We start from the raw sequence: 18,096 nt of genomic DNA, 5'->3' as shown, positions 1-18,096 counted from the left end.
CCACACTGACCAATAGTTTGCATGGAAAAAATTGCAGCATGCTCTATTCTGGTCCAAACTGCAGTTGAGATTAGTGCATGTAAATAATATACAGCACCTCCACTCGTCCGCTATGTGAATGAGCAAATGGAGCTACAGATGGAACTAGACAGAGTTTGACAATGGCCTTAGTTCTCGACCAGTGATTAGCGAGTATACTCGTTGCTCGTGTTTTCCCGAGCATGCTCGTGTGTCCTCCGAGTATTTTGGTGTGCTCGGAGATTTAGCTTGTGTCGACATAGCTGCATGATTTGCGACTGCTGGGCAGGCTGAATACATGTGAGGATTGCCTGTTTGTTAGGGAATCCCCACATGTATTCAGGCTGTCTATTAGCTGTATATCATGCAGCTACTTCGAAAAAAAAAAAATCTCCGAGCACGCCAAAATACTCATCCGAGCGTGCTTTGGAAAACCCGAGCAACGAGTATACTCACTCATCACTATTCCCGACGTTTGTCACATTATTATTGGGAGAGATTCGACTTATTAATGACCTAGAATCCAAATATTATACGCATAACCAATTCCTGAACCTCTCTTTATTATGACACAGGGTAGTGAATAAATTGAAAATCAAGTGAAAATTCCCATATAGACTATATAGCGCACAATTTATTTCACACATCTAATGATTACAGTATGTAGGACATTGATCGGCATATACAGAATACTTCAGTTTCCTCAAAAGCTAATCATTTACAGTAGAAAAGGCATAGTACCTGATGGTAACAAATGTCGGTGCCACACAAATCACAAGGATCTAGTAGCAGAAAGTATTTGGACCTTAAAAATAAACTATAGTTATCATAATGTCTGTTCTCTTAGAACATGAGGCTGCAAAATTCCAGATGTCCCAATATCTTCATAAATCCATGTTAGCAAGAAAACCATATCTGAGTATGGTATAATGAAAAAGCAAATGTGTCCTCAATCGATGTTTCAATTCTTAGTTGCAGAATGTCAGGTCCGTCACCTTATATCATGGCACAGATCTCCTCTGCACTATGATGATGGCAGAGGCCTTACTGTGCTATACGGTGGATAAAATGACTTCTATCTTTGTCTGGATGAGGAGACATTTTCACTGCTGCAGAGTTGGAATCATTCGGCCTTGATCCTTTTGTCGGCAGCTTCCATTGCTAGAGAAGAAAAAAGAAATAATAACTTTGTGTTGCTGGCTATGGCATGGCAACATCACAATAAGGCAAACATATTTAACAGACACTTGAACAATAAATAACAGTTTAAGTAAAACCATCATCTTACTCCACATACATGAACATACACATTAACAAGGATCATCTCTACATTCTTGCAGTCAAAACAGGCAGCTTATCACCAAATGAATGAGTAAAAAGCTCATTTAGGTGGAATGATCTTTTGTGTTGCACAAAAGATCATTGTTCTTGGCAGCATATTGTTCTCAGCAGCACATCATTGTTCTTGGCAGCACATCATCCTGTGTAAACAATGGCAATTTATGAATTTATGTGCACTGAACAATCTATCACAGAACATTCAGTGCATATTGTCAAGTGTGGGTTGCCTGTGTAAACAGGCTTCTAAATGACTGCCAATCAGAGGTTGTTTAATGCTAGAGTTGGGCATTGTCATCTCAACTGTGCTAGTACAATTCAGCAGATCAGATGCTAGCAAGCACTGCATTCAACACCATATCGTTTTTTGGCATATATAGGGGTACAGCCATCTCATTATAGATTCCTGTTGAACCTCTAATAGACCAGCTCACTGCATACATATTTATACAGGAAGGCCCAAAGGGTACGGGTTTCTGGGAGGTGTAGACGGGAGGAGGAAGCGAACCATAGAATTTTATTAAAGGGTTACTGTGTGGTCCGTCTCTTTTTTTTTTTTTGTGTATTAGGGTTAGCTTCAAGGTGAGAGTTATTAGGGTGGTGGACATGGAATCCAAAAGATCATTATGGGATACTACTAAATTTCTCTAGGGGCCCATATATTCTGGCCATGACTGTATTTACACAAATTCTGTATATCAAACTAATGAAAAAAAATGGTCAAATACTTTTTAGTATATGGTAAAAGTATTATTCTGTGTGATTTACATTTTAGCACCTTATCTAGGATTTGGATTAATTGCCCTTTGTTTATTGTCCTAATTTAATCCAATAAATCCCTGCTCCTCTATCATTCGGTTGTATTACGCATACTTAGCAGGTTCCATTGCATTCATTATATTTTAATATTTTAGCACTGTGTGTACATTAGTTTTCTATTGTATTTAAAAATGTTTGTGAGCCTTCTCTTTCATTGCCACCCCATACCAACTTGCGTTATTAATAAAGCTTTTTACTTTTACATTATACTTCTCAGTATTTGACAATTATTGGGATTTTTGTGGATTGGTTTGCTTAATTTCTGATTGGTCTAATTCCTATATCGAGCAAGTATATGTGCATATGTGCAAGCACTAGTTACAACCCACATTACTTTATTTTGGCACTCAGTCACACGTATTTACATATTCTATCTGCATGTTCCTTACCTCATTTGTATAAATGTCACACTTGGACATAGGTAGATCCAGCGGATGACACAGCATATAAGAACGATGGGATGGAAAAGGCAGAAGATGGCCCTAATGGTAAGGAGCGATAGATGGGACACCTCCTGACACCAACCATCCCTCGCCACTGTCACATGCCTAGTCTCAAATTGTCACCTCAATATACCCTGGCTAGTGCACTGGCCAGCAATGACATTGCCCTCACCACTGCAGATGGTAACATGCAGGGCAAAAGACAAACACAGGATAGACAAAAAAGGAAATATATTCATCTTCAGGCTCTGCTGCTAAGCTCCACAGGGGCAGAGCGAATGACACCAGGAATAAGAACTGAAACCAGAGCAATACCACCGTCACCGGAGAGCTCCAAACACTTAGCTGGTCTGCATAGAAGAATGCTATAACCGACGATCAGCTGATGGGTCAAGTAACTATTTAAAGGGTGGAGGGAGTGGTTACCAACCAACATCAGCTGACTAACAACAACCTATAGCAAGAGACTGACATTAACTCTTGCTGGACCAAAAGAAAAAAAACAACATTTAAATTACAGCAGAGCCAGAGCTGCCATGAATCCCATAATGATTTGTGACAACAATTGCACAAATATATGTAACTAGCTGAAGAGCCCGGCACTGCCTGGGCATAGTAACTAATTATGGTTAGTTATAACAAATTATAATGATTATATCTATATATAAAAAGCTGAGTGTAGAGCCCTGCCTACCCCGCATAGCCACATTCACTATAAAATCCCACATCATCCCGTCAGCCAGAGCTACCAGACTACTACCCCTAATATCCCACATCGTCCAGTCAGCCAGAGCCACCGGATTACTACCCCTAACATCCAACATCGTCCCATCAGAGCCACCGGACTACTATCCCTAATATCCCACATCATCCCACCAGACTACTACCACTAATGTCCCACATCATCCCGTTATAGCCGCTGGACTACTACCCCTAATATCCCACATCAATCCGTCAGCCAGAGCCACCGGACTACTACCCCTAATATCCTACATTATCCCGTCAGCCAGAGACACTGGACTACTACCCCTAATATCCCCCATCATCCGGTCAGCCTGGGGTCAGAACCAGAGCGCTGAGTGGAACGATCCTAACTTCCGTACTGGGGATCCCTTTAAGAGAGGTCTGGGGTCAAAACCAAACTGCTGGATGGATTTGCCGTGACTTCCATACCAATGATCCCTTTAATAGAAGCCTCGGGTCAGAATCAGAGCGCTGAGGAATTTGCCCTAACTTCCATACCGGAGATCCCTTTAAGAGGGAAGATGTGCCTATGGGATCGAGGATGTGTGATGGGTATATGGGCATGGGAGGGGGGATTCATTTCTGTCATGTGCTCTCTGCTCCTTTCTGGGGGGCAGAAAATGACTGGGAGCTTATGTTCCTAGGGATGCTAGATTTCCCCCACCAAGTCAGTGTCTGCTGAGGTGTTGTCGTGGAGTGAGAAAACTGTTGCTCATAGCAACCAATCACAGCTCAGCTTCTTTTAAACAGCTCTGGTGACATGAAAGATGCTTTGTGATTGTTGGTGATACACACACACACACACACACACATACATTCAATTTTTTATATATATAGATAATTAGTGGTGCGAGCTCTAACATGCTCGGGTGCTCGTTGCTTTTAATGAGCTTTCCGTAATGCTCGAGTGCTCATTTCGAAGAAGAAAATGGGAAACTCAAGCATTTTTCCGAAGGACGTTCCCAGGATTTCTGGGGAGCATTAAAACTGTTGATAGTGATGCAGCATCAAACTATCTACCTCCTGATGATCCTGTTAGAATGAACCTCAATGCGTTTCTCCTATCCTGCATCAAAAAAACTTGAGTACCCCTTTTCCAGGACGTCCTATCCTGACAGCACCATGGAGGTTGTCCTTTCATCAGGACAGGAAGTGCACAAGAGGTTAAAGGTCCCCTCCCACACCCACACTCCAGTGTTTTTCCTGTCCCTGTAAGGACAGGCATGAGAGCGCCGCAGCTGCTTCATCCAGCAAGCTTACCGGGGCCAGGAGGTTCGGGGTCCTATCTTCAACTCCTCCAGTCGGACGGTGCAGGGTGGCACCCCCTTATGGGGGGTTCTCCGCCGGCGGTCTCGTGAAGCGTCGCTCCGGGACTCGATACCGCTTCCCCCTCAGCGCGGCTCCCGCGAGAGGATGCCTGGTCGGCGGCCACGTCACTTCCGGGCGCCCGGGGATGACGACTTCCGGTGGCATGATGGATGGCACGTCAGAATGGTGCGGGCGGCACAGAAGGGAAGATGTTCCAGCGCAAGACAAGGTAGGATAAAAATGGGAGCAAGCGGGGGACCAGCGGCATATCGACAGGTGACGAGACAGGCCTCTTATTCCCATCAGCGCCACCAACATGGAGACCAGGACCGGTGACCAGCCAGAGCCAGAGTCTGTGAGTAAGGGGCACGGCGGGCTTCTATACCAAAGACAGGAGCTTTAATAAAAAAAGACCCCTGTTCTTTATATTAGGATAAGACGACACCGACCCCGACAGCAGCAACGTCTAGGACATCAGGCAAACCCAAATGCCCCATCTGCGCCAGCAAACTACCGGGCGCATGGAAAAAAACCCTATGTGAGGACTTCACTCTGAAGATTGTCAGAGGTGAGCAGGCTGCTTTCCTGACGGAGATGCGCACAATGGTCAGAGACGAGGTCCAGGCCACCGTCTCTGGGCTGCTACCCACTCAGTCTTCCGGCCGGTCCCATGCCAAGAGACCAAGATGGGAGTCCGACCAGTCATCGGAGGAGGAAATATGGGGTACGGAGGAAGAGGGCGAGATCACCTCTGAACTCCCGGAGACAGGGGAAAGATACCTCTTCACGATGCAAATTGAGGAGACCCCGAAAGCACAATCCATCCAGGACACGATGTTTGGGGGATTAAGAGCCAGAATTCGTCAGGTCTTCCCAGTTAATGACCATATCCGGGCAATGATCCTGGAAGAATGGGAAGATGCAGAGAAAAGACTGATTGTGCCTCGAGACTTTAAGCTGCGACTTCCATTTAACCAGGAGGACATCAACACTTGGGACGAAGTTCCTAAGATAGATCCCCGGTGGCCAAGGTGTCAAAAAAGACTTCAATTCCCTTCGAAGAGTCTTCCAGTCTCAAAGAACCCATGGACAAAAAGGCCAACGTGCTCTTAAAAAGAGCTTGCGAAGCCTCAGCGGCAGTGATGAAAGCAAACATAGCCGCCACATCAGTCGCCAGATCCATGCATCTATGGATCGACCATTTAGAGCAGCAGTTAAAAGAGAAAACCCCTAGGAGTGATATCCTAGAGAGCATTTCCCTGTTAAAGATCGCGACTGGGTTTCTGGCGGATGCTTCTGCCGAATCCGTACGGTTTGCGGCCAGGAATAACTCCTTATCCAATGCGGCTCGCCGAGCCATAAGGATGAAAACCTGGTCGGGGGACTACCAGTCAAAAAATAAATTATGTTCCATACCCTTCTCAGGCGGGAAGGTATTTGAGCCGGCCTTAGATAAGATTCTAGAGTGCCTCGGACGACAAAAGAGGGTTTCCGGAGGAAAAACCAAAAAGGCAGTTTCCCTTTCAAAGATCCCGTCCTTACTAGAGGCAGGAATATAGAGGGAAAGGGAAATCATCTCGCTGGGCGTACACGAAGGGGGGTCTCGCTCCGGACAAAGTTCCAGAAGCAGGAGGCAATGACGCCATACCTGTAGGGGGGCGGCTCATACACTTTGCGGAGGCATGGCAACTCATCTCCCAAAACCCATGGGTCCTCAATACGATCTCACAGGGCTATACCCTCGAGTTTACAAAACCCCCCAGCACGATTCGTGGTTACAAAACCTCGTTCCAGAGCCCTAATAGATCCTATATGGGCAGACATAAGAGACCTGTTAAGAACAGAAGTAGTGGTTCCGGTTCCAGAAGTAGAGAAAGGTCAGGGCCACTATTCAACTCTCTTCACAATAAAAAAAACCGTCGGAGGAAAGCCGAACCATTATAAATTTAAAACCATTAAATCAATGGGTTCTGTACAAGAGATTCCGAATGGAGTCCCTGAAAACCACCATCCCGCTAATAGACCAGAACGCTGCGATGTGCACTATAGATCTAAAGAGCGCGTATTATCACATTCCCATCCATCCTCAGTCTCAGAGGTTCCTACGCTTCACACTAAAAAAAGTAAGCAGGTACTACCACTTTCAGTTTCAGGCTCTTCCGTTCGGCTTGGCATCAGCACCTCGAATTTTTACGAACCTGGTCGCCGAAGTCGTAGCACATTTAAGACAGGAGGGCATAATCATTGTGCCATACTTAGACGACTTCTTGGTAATATCCCGTTCAGCGTTGGAGTTAAAAGAACAACTCCTCAGTAATTTTCATGCTCGAGAGCCTAGGTTGGATCCTGAACAAAGAAAAATTTGCCCTGCAGCCCAGTACCCAGAAGAAATTCCTGGGAGTCATGTTGGACTCCAAAAGAAGAGTCTCATTCTTGCCGGAAGGGAAGAAGAAACCCATCATGGACAAAGTTCGTCAGCTCGGTCGAGACCAGATTTCATTAAGAACCGCGATGAAGATCCTGGGCACCCTAACAGCATGCATACCCTGCGTTATGTGGAGCCAGGCTTACACAAGAATCCTGCAAAGGGAGATCCTGACAAGATGGGACAGACAGCAGTCCTCGCTGGACAAGAAGATTCGACCATCTCCAGCTTTGAGATCATCTCTGAAATGGTGGATCAACCACAGAAATATCAGCCAAGGGGTTCCTTGGATCCTGCCTCCATGTGTGATCATCACCACGGATGCCAGCAGAGAAGGATGGGGAGCCCACCTAGAGGGAAGATACCTACAAGGAACATGGCCCAAAAACATCAGCTTACAGTCCTCAAACTACTGAGAACTGCGAGCAGTTTGGGAAACGCTGAAGAGAAGAAATTCGAGCCTACAGAACCAACATATAAAGATCATGTCAGACAACGTGACCACAGTAGCCTTCCTACGCCTCCAGGGGGGCCCAAGGCACGGGAAGCTTCAGGATCTAGCAGCTTGCATCCTCACCTGGGCGGAAAACAACTTTCGTTCCCTGTCAGCAGTACACCTAGAAGGCTCCCAAAACAGTATAGCCGACTATCTGAGCAGACAGGAAGTCCGAGCCACATAGTGGGAACTAAAAGAAGAGATCTTCTTGGATTTGTGCCATCGCTGGGGGACACCCCAACTGGACCTCTTCGTGACAAGAAAAAACACCAAGCTAAACAGATTCTACTCCTTCAATCCAGCGGACCATCCAGAAGAAGTCGATGCCCTGAACCAGAGTTGGAGAGGGGGACTGCTATACGGGTTTCCCCCTATCGCCATAATACCAAGGGTTCTCAGAAAGATCCAGGAGGAGGGAGCTCGGGTGATGCTAATCGTACCCTTTTAGCCCAGGCGGAGTTGGTTTCCCCTCCTCAAGAAGATGGCTCAGAAGGGGCCACTCCATCTACCAACGACGTCAGACCTACTTTCCCAGGGCCCAGTTCTACACCCAAACCCAGGAAACCTACAACTAGCAGCATGGATCCTGAGAGGGACATCCTAAAGTCCAGAGGCCTCTCTGACCAAGTGATCTCCACATTGCAGGCCAGCCATAAGCCTGTTACAAGGGCGATATATTGTAAGATCTGAAAGAGGTTCTGCTCAGAAAGTGGTAGTACCCCCTTAGACCTGTCTCGGCCAAATATCCCTCAGATCCTGGACTTCCTACAGGCAGGATTTGATAAGGGCCTGACCCCGAGCACACTGAAAGTCCAGATAGCGGCTTTAAGTACTTTCTTCAAATTCTCCCTATCCTCTCATCCATGGATAGCACGATTTTAAAAAGCTACCCAGAGATTAAGGCCCACATTAAGGAAAACTGTCCCCCCGTGGGACCTAAATCTGGTACTCAACACTCTGTGTAGGCCCCCTTATGAGCCAATATCCGAGATAGACATTTCAAAGCTCACACAAAAAAACATATTTTTGGTAGCTATCACCTCAGCCAAATGATTAGGCGAGATCCAGGCCCTCTCAGTCCAGAACCCCTACATTCAGATCTTCGAGGACCGCATAATACTCAAACTAGACCCAGGGTTCCTTCCTAAGGTAGTGTCTCCTCAGAATCTAAATCAGGAGATAATCCTACTCTCATTCTGTCCAGCTCCAAAGAATGATAGAAAAAAGCTGTTTCACTCACTGGATGTTAGACGTGCGGTCACCCGCTACTTAGAAGTCACCCGAGATTGGCAACAGGACACAAAACTATTTATCCAGTATGGCGGTAAAAATAAGGGTAGAAGCGCGGCCACACATACCCTGGCAAGGTGGATAACATCAATTATCACCTCAGCGTACGAGGCCGAGGGGTTACCTATACCTGAAGGGCTTAGAGCCCATTCCACCAGGGCGATTGCGACATCATGGGCAGAAAGGGCGGGAGCCTCAGTGGAGCAAATATGCAGGGCTGCAACCTGGTCTACACCAAACACTTTCTGTAGACACTATAAGTTGGACACTCTAACAGCTAGCCAGTCGACCTTCGGTCGTAGAGTGCTACAAGCAGTAGTCCTACCCTAAGCGAATTCCTACTTTGGTATTCCCCATGGTGCTGTCAGGATAGGACGTCCTGGAAAACGGAGATTAGACCTACCGGTAATGTTATTTCCAGGAGTCCATCCTGACAGCACTGGTAGTTTCCTCCCTATGATTTGTATTGGTGTCATTATGCTTGTACTAAATCTCAATAAATTTTAATTGCATCCATACTGGTGTGGTACTTGGAAAAATCACTGGAGTGTGGGAGGGGACCTTTAACCTCTCGTGCATTTCCTGTCCCTGTAAGGATGAAATGACAACCCCCATGGTGCTGTCAGGATGGACTCCTAGAAATAACATTACCGGTAGGTCTAATCTCCGTTTTCTGTTATCAGTATATTTGATTTGAAAATTCATTAAGTCATATCATTATGTCATAATGCCTTCCATTTTTTCTTCACCCTAATGTGGAGTTATCAAGCAATATAAGGGCTGATTTAGGGTGAGCCATCGTGGAGCGGGGGCGCCATTCTGCTGACCAGTAGGGTGCCAACCTCCGCTGTTAGGAAGGTTTACAGATTCAGGGAACAGTTAGTCAGGTACTCTATTGTTTGCACATGTTACTTTATTGTCTTGTCAATTGCACTCTTTTTTGCACTTTTTTCTATTGTTGTCTACCTAGCAATCATCATTGTGGCAACCCCTATATTTTCCTTTCCTGATTGAGTGAATAATTGTCTGCTGCACTCATACAGGGCTATCTAGGAGCTATAGGGTACAGCCGTCGTGGAGCGGGGGCGCCAATCTCGTATATGTTTAGGGTGCCAACCTCCGCTGCTAGGCAGCTTTGATATCAGGATCCCTCAGTGTAGGGTAAAGTAGGTGACACGGTTAATTGTTTTTGTGTGTGGTAGTGTCGTCTTATATCTAGACTTTAATAAAGGTTGGTTTTATATCATATATTCTAAGTTATGTAAGGCACCTTGATAATACTGTTTTTTTTTTACCTTACTGGTTTCAATTTTCTTAAAATATGAATGCATCACCTGATTTTTATCTTTAAGTTCCCTTGCATAGTATAGGGGTGAGTTTTTAATGGTGAAGTTCAGTTTGCTTCTCAGACGTTGCTTACAGTCTTTTCTGGTTCTTTTTCCTTAGCTTTTGTTTTTGGGTTTCCTTTTACTCTTCTTTTTGGTTTAAATCTGCTGGTTTAGAACATACTCTGGTATTCTGACTCTAACATCGTTCATGCCACCAGACGTCGGCAACCCTACGATAGCCATTTGGGAAGGGCTCTGTAAAGTCCCCCTTGCTTATCGGGAGTTGGAGAAGAATATCCCATATACAGTATATATTGGACTTGACTACCAGTGGTGGTTTGCGCTATGTGCATCTGTGGCTTTCCATTTGCTGGTCCGGTGCAAGTCGCTGACTCGCTATCATGTAGATTAACTCATGCGTATAACATCATCTTTAATAAAGCATAGACACACATACATTAATTATTCTTTATCTAATAGGATGACAACAGCTGTCCAGACCTGCATCCCATCACAAGAACCACTCCACAGAAATCCCTGGAAAACAAATCATCCTCAGTGACAAAGTGAGGGGCTTTGTGCCCCCTGTGGTATCAGAGTTTTGACTCTAAGAATGCTGTTCAAACTGTTGGGGTGCAGCTCTGGGACTATTTTCAGAGATGATGTCCTCCACTAAACTCTCAAAAAGCTGAAATGGTCGCCTCTGTAGCTGAGGTGTCATCCTTTCTATAGTTAATAATTTTTATAGGGCCATCATTTGCGTCAATTTCCCTTGTCAAGGTTTAAGTTTTCCTTTCTTTGCTGGTGTATTCCTATTTCCATGCACCCTGTCCCACCTAAAAAATGGTTTACGGTTCATGTTTCTTTTGCCTCCTCCACCATAGCCACATAATCATCAGGCAGCCCTCACTCAATTTTTAGGTGGTCATCAGAGGCAGTGGGGTGTCCAGAGGGAGAAGACTGATAACTGCTCCTCAGAGCACCCAAATGCTGCCGGATCCCACAATGAGGGTTAAGTGTCCCTCTCCCCTTCCAAAATCAAAAAGGGAATACAAGTGAGTTTTTTTTTTTTTTTGGGCCTCCTCCACCATATCCACAGAGTCATCATGGGGTCCTCACTCAATGTTTAGAGAGCCACCAGAGGCCATCTGTTGCGCCCATGTCTGCAAGTCAGCTACAGCTGCCGCTTTTCTAGCAGTGCTGCAGCAGCGCTTAGAAGTGCCAGCTCACCAAATGGTTTGTGATCTGCCCACTTGTTTGAACGCAAACGCTCCCTGCTCACAATTAAAGAGGAAGGTTTGCATGTGGACAAGGTGCAGATGGAGGAAGAAAGTACATAGGTTGCGACGTGCTTGCCAATCCCCTGTCCAGGTCACAGGCGTGGATGTGTCCAGCAGTCACAAGCACCATCAGAAGCCATGTCCACTTCCTTGTCCCAGCACAGCGTTCAGACTCCCAGGCCTTGAAACTCAAAGAAAATGCCCAGTCACAGACCCAAACATTAAACATTTACATTTCCAGACTGCTTGCACTGGAAATCTTGCCGTTTAGGCATGTGGACACTTTTGGTTCCCGCAACCTCATGGTGACATACGCGTCCCTTGGTACTCGGTCCCCATCCACCACTAATTTTTGCGGTGATTCATCCCTGCCTTACACTAGCATATGTCTCATAACAACACCTGTGCCATGACAAATGCAGATACTGTGAATGTCCACCTAATGATTAACATGTAGGCAAGTGCTTGCAGATGTATTCTTATACACACATGGATGGACAAAGTAAGGGAGATATAAGCAAAGAACCTTAAACAGGCTAAGACTTGCCTAAACCTGACCCTGATTTGATAATGCCTGACCACAGAGGTTGGAACCCTAAAATTATGCAATGGCACCCTCACTGAATGTCGGCTGGTCCATAAATTTGGGAGGGTCAACAGGCGGACCTCAAAAGTAAGTTTTGGAGGGCCATCAGGCGGCTCTCACTTATACATTTGGGAGGTCAATCAGGCGGCCCTCTACCATACATTTTGGAGTGACTTTTTCTTTTGTTACAAAAGCTTTAAATCCAGCAGGAATCATTTTCTGGAAGATTAGTGGTTCACAGTGTTGCCATTACTATAAATAATCTTCCTCACAGGATTTTTGCTAAACATTTAAAACACTTTTGGCCAACAACAATACTGAAATGTCAGAAGGAGGAGGAGGAGAAGGAGAGTAGTTCTCCTCATGGGGACAGGGAAGTCTTAACTGTTGGGGCTCTGGCAGACATGCCTAACTTTATGTACAGCTGCGTTTCCTATGACCAACGTCTTATGTGCAGTTTGGACAACACTCATTACTGGTTGTTCACCCTTCTCGACCCATGCTTCGAGGAGAACTCATAAACTCCTAAATTTTAGATGGCCATCAGCTGGTCCTCACTCATACATTTTGGAGGGCGCTCAAACATCCCTCTACCATTAATTTGGGAGGGCCCTCATGCGGCTCTCTACCATTACATTGTGAGGGCCGTCTACCATTAATTTGGGAGGGCCCTCAGGCGACCTTCTACCATATGTTTCTGGAACATTCTAGAAAATCCCTCTGTCATGTAGCTGCAACCCCCCCTCTTCCCCCACAACACACACACCAGCGTCTTCCTGCGTGCAGCTCTGTGAAACCTGAAGCCTCAGCATAGAATTCTTCTCTTTCCCCCTCCCTGCACAGCTAAATGAAGTCCTTTGTCCTCTGGGACATGTGTCTGAAATAAAACTGTGAGAGATATTAAAATAGGCTAGCATGGGCTCCGATCGCGACAGAAAAACGAAACAAACATTTCTGTGATCTGCGCAGACCCGGCTTCCCTACGGTGGATCTTGCAAAATCCTAATCTCTCCAGAAACTGAGATATGGATTTCTCCCAAATGGAGGGTCTTAATTATGGCATGCTTGGTGTTTTCGGATTCTATTCGGTAAATCACAAACAATGATGCCCTATGTGTGTTGGTACGGGCTTTTCTCATTTAGATATAGTTATTCTAAGTTTTGTAGCCAAATCATAGCTTGAAGAGAGGGAGGTTGGACCTCTCCAGCCGGCCCCTTTTGCTGAGGTCACACAGCACAGACCATAGGGCAGGGTTTCCCAACTCCAGTCCTCAAGGCACACCAACAGATCATGTTTTCAGGATTTCCTTTGTATTGCACAGGTGAAGCAATTATCACCTGAGCAATACTAAGGAAATCCTGAAAACATGATCTGTTGGTGTGCCTTGAGGACTGGAGTTGGGAAACCCTGCCATAGGGGATGCGAGGGGACAATGAGCCAGTTAAGCTGGAGTTCTGATGCTGAACAGACCTACCCCATGTCTTGGGATGTTTGGCTGCTGCCCATCCCCTGAGCTGCATGGTCTGCCAGATACCACCTAGGCACATGTAAGTGTTACTTTCTGCTATTTAATCCATGTTGTTTTCATATTTGCAATTGTACATATTTAATGTCTCAATTTATTACAACTTTTGTATTTGTAATCACTGCCCGACTTTGGAGAATAAATCGTAAAATATCAGATTGACTCCATCTTCTAAGAAACGAACTATGCGCCTTTTTTAGATAATTGCTACTAATTTGGGGTTTGTCACGGACCCTCTTAATTAACTCTGTGACTAAGTAAAGCGTGGCTGGTGGCAATGTGGTGTGCACGGCTGGCTAGGCTAGCTAGCAGTACAGACGGGTCTTACATGCTGAATGAGGGGCTGCGGCCACAGCATTGATAATTCCCTTACTGCAGTAGTCTAGTTGCCCGTGCACAACAAGCAGCCCGTCCAGTGACTAATTATCCTAGGTACAGTTCCCTGACTGACCTGAGCGTAAGGGGGGCGCCAGAGAGCTGCGAGTTCCAAAGTGGAACTGAGAAAGTGGGATATACATAAATGCCTGCAGTTCTTGGAAGGTTGTTAGCAGTGGTGGGGCAACCAAAATACCCCTTGCAATAAATTGTTAGAGCAAGATTAGCTTGCTGTATATTTTTGTCACATGGTGCCAGTGGCGGGATAACTAAGATAAGCCCCCACTGTGCCTGTGATAGCCGTGTGCCCGCTGTCCGTCGCAATTTGGCTACAGCGGTCTGCCGTTCTTCACATATTGGTGGCAGAGCGGTGGGATAATCCTAGAGCATTAGTGATTTGGTTTGAGCAATCATTCCCCTCACTAAAAAGCTGCACGGTTCCTGCGGGAATCCTGCATCATAGGTTTTGGAGAACAGACTCAGTGGTTACTAGTCCTGAGACATTTTTATATACTTGCAAGTATTCCCTCCCTTTCTCTTCGTTTTTCTTTTCTATCTTTTATTTGGCAACCATGGCGGCAAAAGGAGAACACTGGTACAGACAGCAGAAAAAGGAAAACCTTGCTGCAGTATGCACGTACCGAGGCATTGACACCACAAGTAAAACCAGAGATCAATTGATCGCGGCTCTGGTGCAGCTGGACAACACCCAGAGTCAGCGGGCGCAGAAGTTGGCCCAAGTGACAATGGGGCTGCAGCAGAGGCTCCACTCCGGAGCGCTGGCCCAACATTCAAACAGGACAGGCTGGACCCCTACCTGCAAGCGGCCTTGGATGAACTCCCCGCCGAAGACAGTGAGGGACGGGTGAGGCTGATCCAGCAATATCGGCAGGAGGCCCGAGCCAAAAGGCTGAGCGAGAGGCTGAGAGAGCCAAACGTGAGCGACAAGCAGAAGCTCAGAGGGCCCATGAACTGGAGATGCTCCAGCGGGGGTGGAATGCCCCCACAGCCCGAAGCAGTGAGCCCAGCAGCGTCCAGACTCCTAAACCCCAGCCAGAGCATTTTCCCATGATGGAAAAGGACGCACGCCTTTCACATTTTAAATTATTTATGCAGCTAAGAGCAGTATTATTACAGAATAGAGTCTATTTGAATTGACCCTGAAAGGATTTTTTCTGATGTAAGGGGGTGAAGAGGAAGAGGAAGAAGAGCTCAAAAGGGGTTACCTCTCCTGCTCTGTGTCCAGAGCCACCTAGCCAGACAGCAGGGTTGCCGGGGGGAAGACTTTCTGACCTGGGCCGACTGGACCATGTGACTGTGGGGGGCGGTGACTGGATAGAGGGGTCTGTGGAGAGGAAACGGCGTGACTTCAGGGCGGGAAAGCAGAGCACGCAGGACACAGAGCAGGCTGCTACACTGCGCTCCTGGGAAGAGTTCTCCATCTGAGGACTGAGACTGAAGGACAAAGCGTTGTAAGCACCGTATGTGAGTACGTGGACCCAGCAGCCTCCGTGACCAGAGGAGACTTCCCCCCTGACAGTACAGATACACTCGCACAAGCGCGCAGTCCCGGGGACCACACTGACGAGCCGGAGCCCCTGAGTGTGGTAAAGAGACTTAACAGTGTGCGCAGCATCGCTCCTGCGGTGAGACAGGCGGGGTATTATACAGAGACTCAGAACAGGGAGACCCAGGTTCCGCTTCAGCTCCCAGCTCCCTGCTTTAACCCCTGGAGGTCCCAACTTCATCTTGAGCATAGACTTTAGAGACTGCACGCGCCGCTGTTGCCGGTGCTAATGTGGGAGAAGTAGACTCTTCAATCAAGCTTTCCCCCCCGGACTGATAAGTTATAATTATCTGAGTTTAACCATTTAAATGCTGTATTACCATTTTATTACTTCTTTCACCTCCATTGTTCTGCTTACTATTTTACTCTGTCTCATTTAACCCCCTACTGCTCCTCCCTGCGTGGAATGAAAATTCCCTGTAAATAAACCTTTAACTCTTGGTCTGTCTCAGATCCGTGGCGACATCCTCCGTACCTGCAGGTTATTACACTTATATGTAGCAACAACAAAGATTTGTAACGCAATCAAGCATGAAAAAATGTCTGTAATACAATAATCCCAACTCCGCCACCGAACACAAAATTATTTTCAGATATGAGGGGTATAAGGAGAAAATATAATCTATTTGAATTGTCAGTGAAAGGATTGTCTTACATGTGACAGCGACAAACTCAAATATAATCAAACCTGCTGTAATGTCTGTAATATGATAATCTCTACTACGCCACCGAACCTTCAGTTTTTTTTCAGATATCAGCGGTAGTATTAGAGAATAGAATCTATTTGAATTAGCCCTGAAAAGAGCTATTACTTTAACATAGCAACACCAATGACTGTTATGCAATCAAGCCTGCTCTAAGTTCACCTAATGCACTCTTCCTACTACAGCAGCTAAACATTCCTAAAATGCAGGTAACTGCAGTATTATAGAATAGAATCTATTTGCATTAGCCTCACTTCTCCTGCTGCTCTCCCTAAGCTATTTCCACATATAATGTGAGGAAAAAGGTGGAAATTCGTCTTATATAGAACTGATAACGCTATGTGGTTGGCCAGTCACAGTAATGCAAGTAGTCAACATGGCTACAACATTACTGTCATTGACATGCAATTGCCCATGTTTAATGGCTCAGGTTCCAAACATGTGGAGCGGGAAATCGAGCAGGGTATAATGTACTGTAAGCTGGTGCACCACCTAAGGCAGTGCATATCTTGGCGCTGGGAGCTTTCCAGCTTGGTGCTGCACAACCATCAGTACAGAACGGCCGCACAGTTCCAGGGCTCCCTCTACTTCTTCTGTGATGCAGTAGTGATGGCGTGTACGCGATGACGTCATCGCATGCAGCCGGTATGTATGAGCGCCACTTTCCAAGAAGACAGCAGGAGTTGAGCTGTGCCTGCAGGGGATCGTCTGAGAGGTATGAAAAACTTTGAACATTTTAAAAATGTATATGACATATTTCCCTTAAAGAAAAATAAATAAAAATATACCTAAAAAGACTATTGGATATTTAATGAAAATTTTAATAGGTTAGAGTAGGGACCAGCCAAAAGAGTGTAGCTTGTCATGGTGGCAGGCTGTAAAAATCTTTTTACCAAACAAAAGCTGATGGGCTGCACGGTGGCTCAGTAGATAGCACCGCAGCCTTGCAGCTCTGGGGTCCTGTGTTCAAACCCCACCAAGGACAACATCTAATGCTCATATGATGTGCTATTTTAAGCAATATGTCTGCAGCATCTACATACTAATGATATATTTATTGGACGCTGCGAACCGGGGGTATTTATAGATGGTGACACTAACTGTGATAGCGTGCCCCTTGAAAAAGGAGTCTGAGTGGCCTTTCCCTGTGTCCCGGCATCTACCAGGTAAATTGACCACCTTATAATTGTTATGGGTGGATTGCACAGTGTGGGATATTAGGATAGGCATACCTACCAGCAGTGTTCACCTTGTATTTATTTGGGGATGATAGCCACTGTGTGGAATGCTATAGTGAAATAATTGTTCCCCCTTGTCCCATATGGTGTAAGCAGGCTGTGTAGGAGGTATTGTCCAGTAAGGCTAGCCATATACTGAATTGATAGGATATATAGGTGGTTATTATTATGATACATTTTACTTTCTAATAACCTGGGCCACAGTAGACTAGCAGTGGCAGCCTTTAAGCTACATACCATCCTGTTAATTGATTACTACAAGGGTGACAACCACTTCCGGATTCAGAGCGTCGTATGAGAGTTCATGAGTGACGGGTATCTGTATTTTCCTATCTGCTCAATGTCTGGCAATATGATTTTAATATGGTAGTTCTAATAATAAAAATTGTACCTTTTTGATATAAACTCATTGCCTTTTGATCATCATTTTTCTATTGTGACCAAGTACAACATCTGCAAGGAGTTTATATGTTCTCCCCGTATTTGCATGGGTTTCCTCGGGGTACTCCGGTTTCTTCCCACATTTCAAAGACATACTGATAGGAATTCAGATTGTGAGCCCCATCAGGGACAGTGTTAATGTCTGTAAGGCGCTGTGGAATTATTGGCGC

General features: G+C 45.8%; 1 protein-coding gene across 2 annotated transcripts in view; it reads right to left on the bottom strand.

The window, feature by feature from the left end:
- Positions 1 to 634: 634 nt before the first annotated feature.
- The window catches only part of AIG1 (androgen induced 1), a 621,643-nt gene continuing 604,181 nt past the window's right edge, over positions 635 to 18,096 (bottom strand). For both annotated transcript variants that reach the window (XR_012232253.1, XM_073575667.1), the window contains one exon: positions 635 to 1,179. Coding sequence is in view for 1 of the 2 variants with exons in the window: in XM_073575667.1 (XP_073431768.1) it covers positions 1,142 to 1,179 (38 nt within the window). In the remaining variant the exon portion in view is untranslated. The remainder of the gene's footprint in view (positions 1,180 to 18,096) is intronic.

Source organism: Dendrobates tinctorius, unplaced genomic scaffold (assembly GCF_039654945.1).
Source record: "Dendrobates tinctorius isolate UK_male_01 unplaced genomic scaffold, ASM3965494v1 ptg000046l, whole genome shotgun sequence".
Classification (NCBI taxonomy): domain Eukaryota; kingdom Metazoa; phylum Chordata; class Amphibia; order Anura; family Dendrobatidae; genus Dendrobates; species Dendrobates tinctorius.
The sequence above is the reverse complement of the archived record's forward strand: the minus strand, read 5'-3'. Positions and strand labels throughout refer to the sequence as shown.